The sequence below is a fragment of the Syngnathus leptorhynchus genome, chromosome 9 (assembly GCF_054491065.1).
Source record: "Syngnathus leptorhynchus isolate UIUO chromosome 9, UIUO_Slep, whole genome shotgun sequence".
Taxonomy (NCBI): Eukaryota; Metazoa; Chordata; class Actinopteri; order Syngnathiformes; family Syngnathidae; genus Syngnathus; species Syngnathus leptorhynchus.
Window position 1 is genome coordinate 4,032,430 of NC_141203.1, and position 15,797 is coordinate 4,048,226.

At 39.2% G+C, this 15,797-nt stretch overlaps 2 protein-coding genes across 3 annotated transcripts; both read left to right on the top strand.

The window, feature by feature from the left end:
• Window positions 1–1,066: 1,066 nt before the first annotated feature.
• On the top strand, window positions 1,067–3,397 carry jagn1a (jagunal homolog 1a). The gene is made up of 3 exons (XM_085920694.1): window positions 1,067–1,209; window positions 1,431–1,530; window positions 2,233–3,397. Exons 2-3 carry the CDS (start codon window positions 1,442–1,444, stop codon window positions 2,693–2,695), a joined length of 552 nt encoding a protein of 183 aa, XP_085776820.1. The 5' UTR covers window positions 1,067–1,209; window positions 1,431–1,441; the 3' UTR covers window positions 2,696–3,397.
• A 118-nt stretch (window positions 3,398–3,515) lies between these two features.
• tfg (trafficking from ER to golgi regulator) lies at window positions 3,516–14,465 on the top strand. 2 transcript variants are annotated; one of them, XM_085920692.1, is made up of 8 exons: window positions 3,516–3,682; window positions 6,512–6,726; window positions 7,091–7,174; window positions 8,787–8,933; window positions 10,130–10,297; window positions 10,447–10,593; window positions 13,133–13,222; window positions 13,423–14,465. In XM_085920692.1, the coding sequence occupies exons 2-8, from the start codon at window positions 6,543–6,545 to the stop codon at window positions 13,836–13,838; spliced, it is 1,236 nt and encodes a 411-aa protein (XP_085776818.1). In that variant the 5' UTR covers window positions 3,516–3,682; window positions 6,512–6,542; the 3' UTR covers window positions 13,839–14,465. The 2 variants fall into 2 exon arrangements, with proteins under 2 accessions (XP_085776818.1, XP_085776819.1); XM_085920693.1 differs by having other exon boundaries at window positions 10,133–10,297.
• The last annotated feature ends 1,332 nt before the right edge of the window (window positions 14,466–15,797 follow it).

Sequence of the window (15,797 nt, forward strand, 5' to 3'; positions counted from 1 at the left end):
CAATGTGTCAAAAATGTTGAACATGGGTGAGTACTTATAATGTCAATAATTTATTATTTGGCCCAGTAATTGCCTTACATGTAAGTGTATGAGGTGAAGGGGGAAACTTTTGAAAATAAAATAAAATGTATTTGTCCTTCCAAGCATGGTGCTAATATTGTCAGTGTAACCTGAATTAATGTTTCATTGTTGTTATGATAATTATTTTTGTCTATGCTGTTTTTCTAAATAAAAATGTTACAGAAAACTATGGCAAAGGTTTTTCTATCCCAATGAGAGCAAAGCATCATGATAAATAAAAAGAAAGAAAGAAAGAAAGAAGGAAGGAAGGAAGGAAGGAAGGAAGGAAGGATGGATGGATGGATGGATGGATGGATGGATGGATGGATGGATGGATGGATGGATGGATGGATGGATGGATGGATGGATGGATGGATGGATGGATGGATGGATGGATGGATGGATGGATGGATGGATGGATGGATGGATGGATGGAAGGGATGGGTGGATGGAAGGGATGGATGGATGGATGGATGGATGGATGGATGGATGGATGGATGGATGGATGGATGGATAGATAGATAGATAGATAGATAGATAGATAGATAGATAGATAGATAGATAGATAGATAGATAGATAGATAGATAGATAGATAGATAGATAGATAGATAGATAGATAGATAGATAGATAGATAGATAGATAGATAGATAGAGAGAGAGATAGAGAGATAGAGAGATGCTCTTTTTCTGTTTGCAATTAAACTAGATACTGTTTATATATTTTATTTAAGAAATATATTTATCATTTAAAATGTCCTTAATGCCGTGATTATGTAATCAAATATTTCTTTTACATATAAATATTCTTTATATGTTTTAATATTTGAAAAACGTTCGTTATTATTATTTATTTAAAAAGCATTATTACCTCAGTAACTTCAAAGCTTTTTACCAACAAAAAAATGTATTGGTTACATATTATTTATATACTGTACTATTTGAAAAGCAGTACATATTTGTAATCATTATTGAAAGACGTCAACAGTAGGCCGCGCCGCGCCCACTAAGGACCAGATGCTGATGCTGCCATCGGAGGCAATGCGCATGCGCACAGTTGACGGAAGCCGGTTGATTCTTTACATCTTTTGTTCAGGTAATGGTATTCTTTTAGCGACGAAACAGAGCAAACCCACAGAGACACGCAACCGGTAAGCATTGTTCGCTGTAATATTTCATTTTCCACCATCTCAACAAACTCGTAGCGCTGATAGTGTGACGTGTGTTTAAATTATTTTTAATCCAAGTGAACAGGGTGGTTGGATTACGCTAGCGGTATTAGCTAACCAGCTGTATCGCAAGATAGCAATTCAGGCTGAGGGATTTTTTTTTTCCATTTCAACAGTCAATTAATAAATTTCCCTTTTGTCAGTTGGCATCAATATGACGTCACGTCTTGGCCACAAAGCTGCTGCAAGCAATGGAAGTGACTTTAAATTCAGAGAGAAGGCGACTCCACACTACCAAATGAGGTAAGACACTTTTATTTTTTATTTTTAATACATGTCGATTTCCTCATATATGTAGTGTCTAAGGGACTTGTGTAAACTTGGAGCCCTCTGAGTCTAGTGAATGGCCACCAGTCAAGGGTGCAACCCACCTCAACTGGGATAGACTCCAGCTAACCTAACCCACAACCCTAACAAGGACAAGAGCTAAGAAAATGAATTGGATCGCTGTAACACAGTCTTCGTCATTCAGAGAAGGGTCCATCACTGTTGTTTGTCTCACGTGGAATCAGATTTAATTTCAATTCCACTGTCAGCTTTACAGATGCCGTGTCTGCTGTGGTAGCAGTGTATGTTCCAGCAAAGACATCATTTGTTACTCCTGGAATTAGCAAGATTTTACACCACCTAGTGGCACCACCTCTTATTTTTTATATATATATATATATATATATATATATATATATATATATATATATATATATATATATATATATATATATATATATATATATATATATATATATATATATATATATATATATATATATATATATATAATATTCATTCATGAATAAATGAAATAAAATGTTTTTTATGCATACATACATACATAAAAACCAACAAAAAACAATTGACCAACTGTAGTAGAGCACGCTTCTCATTGATGATTAGTACACAATATGAAAAATAAGAAACCATGATGACGCATTCTTCATCTTGCAGCGCTTCCTTGAAGTCAGAGGTTCGTCGCTTGAACGTGATTCACCTTCTGGTTTGGCTCCTGGTCGCTGCCCAAATGGTCGTCAGCCACTTAAACCTGCTGTCGCATGACACCGTCGCCATGCCCTACCAGTGGGAGTACCCCTACCTGCTCAGCATGGTCCCTCTGCTGTGCAGCAGCCTGTCCCTGCCCAAGAACAACATCAGCTACCTGGTCTTGTCCATGATCAGCGGCGGGTTGTTCTCAGTGGCGCCGCTCATCTACGGGAGCATGGAGATGTTCCCCCTGGCACAGCAGCTGTATCGCCACGGCAAAGCGTACCGCTTCATCTTTGGCTTCTCTGCGGTGACTGTGATGTATCTGCTCATGGTGGTGGCTGTGCAAGTGCACGCGTGGCAGCTGTATTACATGAAGAAGCTGCTCGACTCATGGTTCAACGCCACACAAGAGAAGAAGAAGAAATGATTGTCAAAAAAGAGAAATGTTTTACATATACTTTATCCTTATGCATTATACATAAATAATGTGATATTTATTTAGATAAAGTTACAATTACTCTCATCAAGGTAATACAACATTATTGTCTCAACATTAATACCATTTTTAATCATTCTCCAAATTTTATGACTTTTATAATTCCTTGACTTTTGCTTTGTTTCATTATGGCAGATCACGCCTTTCTATTCCTGTAAAATGGAAATGGCCAAATACTTCATTGTAGTCCAGCACAATGAAAAACATTATAATACATGTTTTTGTTTGTATTTATATAAAAATAAAAGAAACTGTTACATTTTTTAAGCAAAAAACATGTAATTTTTACAAAAACATGTGAAGATTATAATTTTTTTCTTTATCATCGTTTTTCCAATTCTTTTCTCAAAACATTACTTTATTGTTGCCCAACACTCCTTTTCGTTCCTCTCCAATCAAAAGTAGTTCTCTCAATTTTGTTTGTATTATTTTTCATATGAAATTCTACAAATCTTTTTTTTTTGGAGGGGGTCTGAGATGAATTTGATCTGAACAAATATTATTACTAACACTGGTACTGAGTACCACGCCCAGTGACCACCTACCAAATTAGCTCTATTTATGTTTAAACCTTTTTAGTATTTCTAATTATCTAATTATACAATAGTTTTTTCAGTCGTTTACTAAAATTAATCAATACAATACATTTTCTGGTATAACAATGTGTTGCAATGCATGGTGAATTTGAACAAATAAAATGTTTCCTTCGATATGTTTCTGGTTTGACGATTATTAAATGGCCCTTTATGTGAATTTGTACGCATGCGCGGCGTGACTGCCACGTACAGGTTGACAGCTGCAGTTGAGGCTTCTGATGCTGCTGCCACCCGGCTCTTGCTAAGGCCAGTAACCCGCTCTCACCTTTGTCGTTTTGGGAGCAGTTAGTGAAATACAGCGTGATCTCGTCGTCACCATCAGGTAAAACACGTTCATGGGTTTGCGAACGAGTCGTTGAATCGTCTGTGTCCAAGTTAATATGACGTTTTTTTCCGTTTATTATGTGTGTATAGTTAGCTTACATGCTAACAAGCTAGCCGGCTAATGATGCGATCGCATTTCGGCGAGCTAACATGTTAGCTTGCTAAAACAGGTGTTGGTAGTCATTGGAAGTCATCGTAGTTATCATCGGGACTTGATCGCGTTCCGACTTGCTCATGAGAAGCGTTTGTTTCTATTTAAATGCGGAGTCATATTTGTTGAGTATGTCAGCTTTAACCATGTTTAATATTTTTTTCATGCTCGCTAATCTACCCGTCGATCCGTGCTTTTTTGTTTTATACTACGTTAAGACGACAGTTATGTATTATTAAAGGAGTTGTCGTTGTGTCAACGTTGGCATTGCTGCGAAAAAGGCCTAGCAAACTTTCACCGTCACAAGTTATTAGCACTATCTGCTCTTCTGTCAGGTGACTTGGCCTGGTAAACTTAGGGCGTCTCTGTGCATGAGTGTCGAGTTGTGGATCGCCCATTACGAAATATTAACGCTAACATGAATGTTTTGAATGGTCGTCGCTGTTAGCTGCTAACGTCTGACAATGTTAGCCACAACTCAATCCCTAGCATCCAGGCAATTGTTCATCTGGCTAGGATACAAGGCAAAGCCTCCCAGAAAATGAATGGATTGGTCATCTTCCCGTTTATAACACTTCCTTGAACCCAGTTATGAACTTGTCACATGGTTAGATTACACCACCTCTTGTCACCGTGACTAATTATTTTATCAGTTTTGGGTCAAAGTCTGATTATGTGCATTAGCATATGCAAGTCCCCCGCCAGCTCAGATGATCATGCTTGACCCTTAGACCTTGGTCTGGACTCAAGCACAAATTTGACCTGCTTATATTGTTAAGTATAGTGATGAAGTCAAAATGACCTACACAGAACAGCACACACATAAGCATCTCTTCCACAATTATGACCCACCACTGAAAGGCAATGCAATTGGTTCCACCCCTTTCAGATGAATAGTTTCATTTTCAGGAAATGATGAACATCGTGAAGTGGTCAAGGGTCACATTATGTGAAAGGTACTCGATAAAGAAGTCAGCAATCAACTCAACTACGCAATAACTTGCAGGATTTCCTTGAATTCTAGCATCGATGGAGTTATTATGCTCGAGTTCATGACCCCAAAATACCGTACTCTGATCTTTTTCCATTTTTTTCAAATGGTATATTGGGTAATTACCACAGATATACAGGGGGTGCCCAAAAACTTGAATTGAGAAAAGCTCCATTTAAATCAGGAATTTTGAATAGGTCAAGCCTTTATTTGTTTCCATTTTGATAACTCTTTTTGTCATTGGAAACGCATGTGCTCTCAATATATACCATCTCGCACAGTGGACCAACAGCCAGGGCCTTTTTTTCTTTTCTTTCTGTCCACACACATGAAATTCACGACGATAACTCTACCTTGCATAGCATCACCACTGGCATGCATCTCAAAGGGGCATGTCCAAACTACCTATTCATCCGTTGGCGGCGTGGTACAATAATGCATTGTATGAACTATGCACAATTGTCGTTGTGGCTGTTTTGTTTTGCTGATTTTTTTTCACACCAAACAGGCTAAAACCTTAGGCAGAAGAAAAATTCAACTTAATTTTACTCAATTTATGTCTTTTTCAGTGTAGCCCCAATTACTCTTTTGTACAGATTACAATGTTGCTGTCCAATGCAAAGGGTACATCAGCAAAGTTCTGCACTGTAGCCATGGCTGCAGTGACAAACAAAAAAAGCCATATTATTCAGCTAGCTACTCTCCAAACGTGCTGTATCAATGCCGCTTTCTGCATCCGTGGTTTGTTTTCTACCTTGTGCAAACTGCCACTGGAGTGCTTTTGTCTGTTGACATATTCATATTTTTCAACATGTCAGGCTTCCAGTAGATTCAATTAGAATGTTTAACTCTGAGCTGTTCCCCATTTACTGTTTAATTTTTTTTAATTAGGTCATTTATAGTTTTCTTTTGAGATGACCTCTAGTAATTGCAGTTTCAAACTTTAGAGAGGACTTGTTCTTGATGGGAATATAAATGTAGTTGAGGAAAATAATTTTGCACAATTCTGACTAAACTTTATGTAAATCCAGTTGAATACAAAGAGCAAATTGCCATAAAGAGTATGTAAAATGTAGAGGCTGTTTGAGCTTTATTAATTTTTTTGCTACATTGTTGAAGGGCACTTTTTCTATTGGGAGTGTGTCTCTTTTTCCTCATTTAACAGTTTGACTGTGACTTTATTGGAATTTTTGGATGGAGTTTTTTTTTGTTCATCTTTGAATGGGTTTGCTCAAATGTGTGCTTAATAGTTAAGTGAACATTATTTTTTTTAATTCAATGAAAGATTTGTTTATTCAGTAAGCTATTTACATCTTCATAAATGTGCAAATCTGTTGTTATTTTATGTTTTTACTTTTTAGTTCCCAAATAACCATGTTCTTTTAACTTTCTGCATAATATCAACATTTTGCTCCGTCAGACCAATAGCATAATTGCCTAAATTTGAAATGTTTTCACAAAACAAGAAAAAAAGCAAACACAGCAAATTCAACAAACAAGAATCCAGTTGCCTCTAACCTTTCCGGATTAACATGAACTGGATAATTGGCAATCTACACAAAGTGGAAAAAAAAAAATGGATTTAGGGAATTATGCTATTAGGCTAACGATTAGTCAAAAACCAAAACAAGTAGCAGAAATCAATGGAAAGTGCCCACCGTCTTTTCTCCTCCCTGTGCTCTCAGGAGGTCGGAGCAGCGGTTAGGACACGGCACCATGAACGGCCAGCTCGACCTGAGCGGGAAGCTGATCATCAAAGCCCAGCTGGGCGATGACATCAGACGTATTCCTATCCACAACGAAGACATCACTTACGATGAGCTGGTGCTCATGATGCAGCGTGTCTTCAGGGGCAAACTGCAGAGCAGCGACGAGGTCACCATAAAGTACAAGGATGAAGGTGAGTCATGTCCCCTCTGTCTGGTTTCCCTGAAATGGTGATGGTTAATTCCAGCAATATAACTAAAATGTCTCTTTGTAGCGTCAACATCTACAAAGGCTGAACAATCCTAATTTGACACAAAATTCTAATTTGTATCTTTGTACAATGCTCCCTCTACGGTTGCATGATTTTAAAAAATGCAATTAGATTATTTTCAGAATTATTCAGCCCTAGTAGGGACAAAAGACCAACATAAAAAACACCATCATTGACTATCTTTCGAATGTTTATGTTGCCTTTGGGTATAACGATGTGTAATTTGTCATTATTTTGCTGCACACACCATTTTCTCCCTCCACACTTTTTTTTAATTTTTTAACAGACGATGACCTCATCACCATATTTGACAGCTCTGACCTCTCCTTTGCTATCCAATGCAGTAGGATTCTCAAGTTAACTTTGTTTGGTAAGTCCATATAATTCAAAATAATTTACTGTAGTTGGTCACTAGAGGGCAGTGCAGTTTTAGTTTTAAACCTTTGCTCCAAGACAATCCTTCAGGTTGCAGAATTTGTCTGCCTGTGTCCCCATGAACAAGAAAATAATGGGAGAAGTTGTGGATGAATGTTCACAAAAAGCACAAAGAAATTTGGTGATTATTTTGCCGATTATTTGCTGTTTCTTAAAATTCAACAGACACCTGAAAAACCTATAAGCTCGCAAGATTTTGACAAGGGTGACCATATTTTGAATTTAAAAACAGTACACAGGGCCTGGTCTTGAGATACTGAAATGACACTCAAAGATGGCATAAATGATAACGAAAATATATTTTAAGTAGGGCTGCACAATATTGGAAAAATGTGCAATATGCAATGTTGATATTTAAGAGGTAAAGAAATGATGTCTTATGTAATGAAATATTTTTATGTAAATAATTAACCGGTAGTCTCATAAGGAGACGTATGCAAAATCCACTTTTTTAGCTTTTGTATACATTTTATTGTGCACTTGGACTCGCCAGATTGTAGAAAATTTTAATCTAATCCGTGCTGCAGAGATACCTTTATAATCTGTTCGGGGAATATATTTTATTGTGTTCAATTTCAGCCATTCTCTCATTATGTATTTTGAGCAATTACATCAGTCTTTTCAGCGGCACTGCCAAACAAGGTACAAGTGGGGCCAAGCGGTTTCAGTTTTGCTCATTCAACTCAAACTTCATTCAATCTCATTATTTCAGCAGCAACACTTCTATCCTGACACTCGTGCTTCAAACTGAGCACGCCTGCTCCACAAACTTGTCCGAACTGTCGCTCCTCGCTTACTCCCCAGTTCCCGCCCGCCAGTGTGACACACATCCCGTTAATGGTGCACTCCGCTCCTTTATAGAAAAAAAAAAAAAAAAGAGAATGTTTAGTCATCCTAAATTTGACTGATGTTTTCAGGAGAAATAGAATCAATATATGCCCCAAATGTTACAATGTATGCCTTTGGTATTGTGATGTCACGGATTGTGCTCCAAATTTGAGCCAGCGCTGTATAATATAAACGATTGACTATGTTAAAAAAAATAAAAACACACTCCAATGTGGAATTGCCCTTCTCCGATGACACGAACGTGTGCATCTTTGTTGTGCTCTGGTTCCAGTCAATTTGTCATAGAGCGGTCGCCAGTAGCCAGGAACCTATTGAAAGAAAAGAAAAAAATTGTGGGTGGTTGTTAAAACGTTTTGCTTCATTCCAATCAAAGCGGAGCCCTAGCTCGTCACATGTAGCGTCCTCACGTGGAAGAGTGCTCCTCTCGCATTCATGTTTCACAAATGCAATATTGATTAGAAAGCCAAGTTTAGATTAGTGGAGGGGGAAGAGAGCATATTATTGTAAAGTGCATTTTTTACTAAACTTCCCCTTCATTTTCAAGATAAAGTACAGTACACATATTGTCACTCATAAACATTTCTATTGACACAGCTAAGAACTGTTGGCTGATGGACAAGTTTGACTTCTTCCTTGTGTTTGTCTTGATGTTACCATGCCACTTCAAACTAAGAACCCTCATCTATTGTCATTGACAGTGAACGGTCAGCCAAGGCCTTTGGAGTCCAGTCATGTCAAGTACCTGCGCAGGGAGCTCATCGAACTTCGGAATAAAGTCAACACACTCCTGGATACTTTCGAGCCACCAAAGGAGCCCGGCGTGGCCAACACAGCACCAGAAAATGGTAAACAACAAAGAAATCCAAATCCATGCTTATTACACCTCTCAGAGACATCACTCGGCAATAATATCCTGTTCTTGCCTCTAAAATGTTGTTAGTCACTTAAATGTTGTACAGAGGCTGAGATCAACTGGAGTCAAATTCCTTGTTTGGCATGCACAAACTTGGCCAATAAAATTGATTCTGATATTTTTTTTATACCTTCCAATCATCATTCATGCTTGTAACGTAACATGAGCAGCTGTGATTGTGTGTAGAATAAAATACCCATTGATGTCACTCTTAGTTTTACTAGGGTCAGAATTCAGGTCATATTATAATTAATAATTATAATTTAGAATCTAAAATATAATTTTATTGATATTTAAAAGTGTTCCTTGCAGGCAATTTATGCTGTTAGATGTAAAAAATGTCCTTTCGAAGTACTCACATGGTGAAATTTATTTTGCGTATTGTCATTAATTTTTCACCTGCTGTGAAGAAGAATCAATTTGACGATTCTGCTCAATCACCATGCAGCAAAAATATACTTTGCGTCTTTGAAAGAAAGTTAGTTTAATCCACTTTCTCGTGGAGACAGCATGGCTAATAACTGCAAATCGATGTGAAAGCCTTCTCGGTTCTTTAGACTGAGTGCCAAGCAGCAAGTCTGCGTCGCCGCATAAAGCGTGAATTATTGTTGGCTGCGACACATCACACAAACCGCTGCAAATGTTACAGACAAGTGGAGGATTTCAGTTTTGGAGGACTGCCTCGACTTGTCTTGAGTCACACTTTCCACGAAGCACACTTTTAAAACAGCAGTACACAGAGAACCACGGCTATAGGATATGCTGGATTAATTCCTTGTGACAGTCAGTGGAACAATTAAACAGCACATGTTTTACATATACCTTAATAAACCAAAATTTGTTAGCTAACGCATTTTTTTACATGCAAGTGTGTGCAAGGGTTATAATTAACGTTGCTGTGACTGATACATTTCAGTTCGATTTCACAGCTATCTGCTTGCCTTTTTGAAATTCGCCTATACAGTACAAGCGTAATTTTGCATTTGTTACCTCAAATGGGAGAAACTTGCAGTTTGTGCAGTTTATGCAAAGCATTGACACCAAAAAAAATCAGCTTACTTGCATCCATGACCACACTATATTTTCCTTTTGTAGGCTCGTACTAATAAACTTTTTTCTTGTTATTAGAAGCAGTTGAAGGACGTGAAGGCAAGGTGGCGACAACAGACTTTGCTGCGAAGCACGTGACCCCGGTCAGCGCGGCCAGTATGTCTGCGTTTGACCCCTTAAAGAACCAGGACGAAGTCAACAAGAATGTCATCTCTGCTTTCGGTCTGAGCGAGGACCAGCCCCCAGGTATTGCACAAGCTCCTCATGACCTTTCATCTCCCGCAATTATCCAGAACTTTCCTCAACTACTTTCATTTTGCATTGATAAGCTATCTAACAGCTGTTGTGAGCTGGGGGCTTTGTTTCAGCTGTCTCTCTATCCTTGCCATCTGTAGCTCCGCCAGCAGCAGCCCCAGAGGAGCGCTCAGGGACCCCTGATAGCATTGCTTCCTCCTCTTCTACAGTCCCTCAGCAAGGATTGCTTCCCCAAGCACAGGCCCCCTTTTCTGGAGGACAGCAGGGAGCCCCAGCTGGCATGGATGGTAAGATATATATATATATATATATATATATATATATATATATATATATATATATATATATATATATATATATATATATATATATATATATATATATATATATATATATATATATATATATATATATATATATATATAAACATAAACTTGTTTATACATGTATTTAAACAATGGACTCAGGGCTCGTGTGATTTTTCAAGTATTACGACGGTTCCAAGTCCAATAGTTAGATAAGATTCAAGGCACATTTTCCCCCCAAATTTGGTAGAATTAGACTGTGATCGCATGTCAGGTTTGAAGACAAAATGATCCCACGTCATGTTCCCAAAAATGAGCAATAGAATGTTTGTTTTTTTTAAACATTTGCGGACTGCTATGGCTGCAAAGTCCCTTTGCAATCCAGATGTTCCGCATCGCTTCCCGCTATCTTTATGGGAACTTCCCTTTGCTTGAAGACAGTTTCCTCCGTGATTCCTGCCGTAGTTTGTCAACGAAATGTTCCTTCCTCCATCGTTGTCATCTTATCACCCGTATCATAACAGGCTGAAAGCCGGAGTGCAGGAATTGAAATGGTTCGACATTTTATTTTAAGATTCAAACGGTTGCTTTTGTTGCATTTAGAACGCTGCTAATGAGTCATAATCTGAACTGTGTAATTTGATTAGAACCTGTTGTCAAACAGATGCCAGTGGGTTGGTCTCTTGGCAGTCATTTACATCTGTGCTAATGGGGGGGGGAGCATAAACATGCAAATGTAGCTGCCGCTCAACCCGTCTTTCACGTGAGGATGTTGATATTTTCTGTTTGGCATGAAATATTTGTGCTTGTCCAGGCCTTCATCATGTTAAGATCCTTAGAGGAATCTACTGAGGCGTATGTTTTGGAAACACTTTGCTAGAAATGTGTCATTCCCTAAGCAATGAGGAATCTTTGAGAAAGTTGCAGGAAAATCACAAGTCTAAAAACCTGTGTATTTATTACACGTTATAAATGGACAACCATAAATGTGTGTCAATTATACAAGATGAATGTGGTTCACTCATTAGTTGAATGAATACAGATTTGAGCCTTGTAGCACTCTAATGTGAATACAATGGGATATGCGTTCAATAAATGTAATTGGAGATGTGCTGCATGATCGTCATTTTGGAAGGGAGAACTTAAAGTTGCGGTTGTTTTGTGTGCAAGTGGAGCAAATGTTGGCATTTGGTCAGGCATCCTAAAAGGTTGCAAAAAGTTTTTTTTCTGCCCTAGGGAAATTTTGAACATGTTTGAAGATAAGAAAAACAATCATTAGAACTGTTTAGGAACGTGTGGCAAAGGTCTTTGCAACATTCAACAAACCGTGACATAAACAAACATTCGCAATGTGCGCAAACCTTCGCTGATTGGTGAGATACATTCTTTAGTTCTACTTATTATAATGTGAATTGTGAATTAGAGGCCAAAACATTCGCATGCCGATAGGGTCGTAACAACCACTCACTCACCCCTCTATAGCGGTTACATAACAGGTATGATGGAGCACAGACCACGGAAACGATAAATGGCAGCCAAGTACACACACACACACACACACACACACACAATAAAGACCATGGCGGTGCTCAAGTTAAACCGTGCAGCATATGGCCACCGCATCAGTGCTGTGCGCCTCACTTTTTTTGTCAGGGAAGGCACGTGCTGCATAGCATGCCTTATCAGATTTAATTGAGTGCAGCGGTTAGCGGAGTTTTATTTTGTTTGTTTTGCTTTGGAAACATGTAGCCTCTATTCCATGGAAAAATCCAAGTTACTTAAAATATCAACTGACAATTTCACATTCTTAAAACCATCGCCCATTTTGGGCTGCTCTGATTTGTCATTATTCAAAGAGGCACGCTTATGTTTGAGATGGCTGCAGCCCGGCTGGTCATCCTCTTGTACATGTGCAGTGTGGTCTGGTGAAGTCATGGCTAATTCAAGTGCAGCAGGAAGTCACTGTCTGCAAATGTAGACGTGTCTGCCAAGGGAGATGCCGCATGCAAAGCCAACAGTGTCCATGTGTGTTGCTGATAGTGGGTACACATATCCCCCTCAAATCATTATCTTGTGTGTAGAGCGAGTGTTATTGTCCACAGGAGCCACCTGCATGCTACTTGCATGCTTGAGGCCACCGGGAGCTGTTTGAGGTGTGTGCACATTTATCAACAAGATAAACCCACTGCACTGTAAAGACTTCACCACTCTTAACCCTTAGCTAATATGCAGGTTGTTATAAAACTAAAATACAGTAAAACTACTCAGCATCGAACAAGGCCGACAGACACAATCAAGTGGAAATTGGAAGGTGTTTGCACAACAATACTATTAGTGTTTTTTTTGTTTTTGTTTTTTTTTTTGCTACTTGTAATGGAATAATGGAAACTGTTCACCTTATGCTCAATAAAATTAGTCTATGTAATTGATAATGGCTCATGTATTTAACAGCCACCAAGTAATTACATATAAAATGCAGGGTCATCAAAGCTGACAGTTTTCCTCTTTGTGTTACGTTCAGGTCAGGTGTACCAGCAGTACCAGGCCCCAGGTGGGTACCCTCCACAGCAGCCGGGTGCCCCGCCTCAACAGTATGGAATGCAGTACCCTGGTAAGAGTGACAACTGGTCAAAGAAGTGTAGTGCTAGTATTGACACTTCTGCGGCACAACTGCAGAAGTCAAACTTCTGTTGAGTGTTCTTTTTTCGTTGTACATTTTAACACTAACAGGATGCCATTGTCGGAATGATAACATTCACACGAGATCTGTGAGCACAACTTATGTTGCATTCTCGACTTTTTTTTTTTTAGCAGGGTACAGTCCCCAGCCGGGAGCCCCTCAACCTGGTCCACAGCAGCCACAACCACAGCAGTTTCAGAACTACGCACCCCCCTCCTCCCAAGCCCCAGCCGCAGGTCCGCCGGCCCCGACCCCCAACTTCCAGGGTGGCCAGCAGCCACAGCAGCAGCCTCACCCTCATCCTCAGGGACCCCAGCAGTACCCACCAGGAGCCTTTCCTCCCCAAAACTATACTACCCAGGCATCGCAGCCTGCCAACTACAGCATGCCGCCCACCTCCCAGCCTGCTGGTTACCAACCTCGCCCAGGATACACCCCGCCTCCGGGCAGCACGGTCACCCCTCCGCCCGGGGCTGCTAACCCTTATGCCCGCAACCGGCCCCCTTACGGTCCGGGCTATGCTCAGCCAGGCCCTGGTTACCGATAAAAGGTGCTCGTGATTTGATCCATGACCCAACCTTTGTGATTTCAACTGTTTGGACTGGTTCACTGCTCTGACTACCCCCCACCACCCCCATCGTATGAATATAAAATCCAAATTTGAAACAGGCAACTCCCCAGTGTGATGGTTACTGTTATTATGCAGTCACATCACTGGCCTTTTGGTGTTTGTAATTATGGCCCTTTTTTTATTTTATTTTTTGTGGGGTATTTCATCTCGTCATCTTTTTACTTGTTTTTGGCTTTGTTGCACTCATCCGGAAGACCAAAACAGGCTGTTAATCCTTTTTACATCATAGCGTGAACGACATCCATATCCTTAAGATGCCTCTTTCCCTCAGACACACTAACTGAATTCCAATGTTTTGTCTTTTTATTTGTCGCCGCCATTTTTGTATTAATCATGACTAGCTAAGTGAAGGCATTCATGTGGGATCAATCCCAGTCAAATATATAACGGTCACCACGCCTTCGCGCTTTCCCTGTCCTGTCACCAGTTTTTACAGATATTTAAAAATCGAATGACACCTTCACGTGAGATTACTCGTTTAGTGTATAAACTGTAAGTTTTTTTTTGTTTTTTTTCTTTAACACAATAAATGATTGAGACCCAGCTGAGTTGTTCATATTTTCCAAAACTTGTATCGCTTTTGGAGTTCATGTATTGGGCTTTTCCTTTCCACTTTCCTCCCAAGCAGATTTGGGAATAGTGATGTAATGCCGGTGGTATTATATTTTGTTTTCCTGTTTTGAAGCTTGTGGCGGTCTGGATGTGTTCTGACCGAGCGTGCGGTCTGGTCTCACTGCCATGTCAAACCGTCTCGGTGAATAAGAGGGAATCGAGCACAAAGCGTTTATTAAAAACAATTTCAGTCGTGATCGAACACCCGGGCGGTAGTAGCTTCCAAGCCTGAAAACACTCTTCTTTGATGGATTTGACCACGTAATGGACGGAAAAATATGAGTGAATTGTTAAATATGGATACAGTTAACCCCCAGAGCTTTATTTAGTTCTAAAGCACTTTATTTAATTCAAAGGAGCTTAAAACTAGTTCTACTGGTACCACTTATAGTGCATGTCAGTTAGAATACACTATGCCTAACTTAGTCTAAAGACTAGCTTTAGACAATAGCTTGCTTGGCGTAAATGCTGTAATCAATGGCTCCTGACTAACTTTTTTCTACAATGGCCTCTAATTTTAAAATTTTGGACAATGCGCTGTAAATAATAAAACAAATATTTACATTTCTAATGTATTACTGATTAATGGGCCGACATGTGGGTAGAATGGGCAACATTTTGTCAGCAGCAAAATATATTCCACAATAATTGTAAAGAAAATAAACAAATTCAGCCTGACCAAACCCTGAAAACAGGTGAGCCATTATTGGCCATTACCTGAACCATGATCTAATTTTTCAGTCAACAGCAAGTGGCAAAATGGTCACATCCGGAGATGGATAAAGTACATAGCATTATCCCTTTCATTGTTTAGCATAAAGTTCTTGGCCTTTACCTATTTTAGCATAAAAGTCTTAAAGCAGGCGTGCTCATTACGTCGATCGTGATCTACTGGTCGATCGCGGAGGTAGTACTGGTCGATCGCAGCGTGACGTTAAACATTTTTTTTGTCAGCCTATCCTATAATTACAAAGAATTTCAATATTTATTGTGTGTTGTGCAATATTGGCCGATTCACTTATGCAAGGTACATACATCAACATACATTGTACATACAAAGAATCTTTAATAAATTTGAAAATAGTTATGTGTTTTGCATTTTTGTGGTGCGTAGGTAGATCATTTTGACTTGGTTGTTTTATAAGTTGCTCGCATGCTGAAAAAGTGTGAGCACCCCTGTCTTAAAGCATAAACAGAAGACTAAAGATATGACCAGCTCATGCCAAATCCTTTGAAATAAGTCAAAAACGAGTGTCAGTTAAT

Excerpts from the sequence above, each read along its gene's own strand:
- tfg (XM_085920692.1), top strand. The coding sequence starts at position 6,543 with ATGAACGGCCAGCTCGACCTGAGCGGGAAGCTGATCATCAAAGCCCAG. Across the intron at positions 8,934-10,129 it reads CAACACAGCACCAGAAAATG|AAGCAGTTGAAGGACGTGAA; the intron begins GTAAACAACAAA and ends TCTTGTTATTAG. Across the intron at positions 13,223-13,422 it reads GTATGGAATGCAGTACCCTG|CAGGGTACAGTCCCCAGCCG; the intron begins GTAAGAGTGACA and ends TTTTTTTTTTAG.
- jagn1a (XM_085920694.1), top strand. The coding sequence starts at position 1,442 with ATGACGTCACGTCTTGGCCACAAAGCTGCTGCAAGCAATGGAAGTGAC. Across the intron at positions 1,531-2,232 it reads ACTCCACACTACCAAATGAG|CGCTTCCTTGAAGTCAGAGG; the intron begins GTAAGACACTTT and ends TTCATCTTGCAG.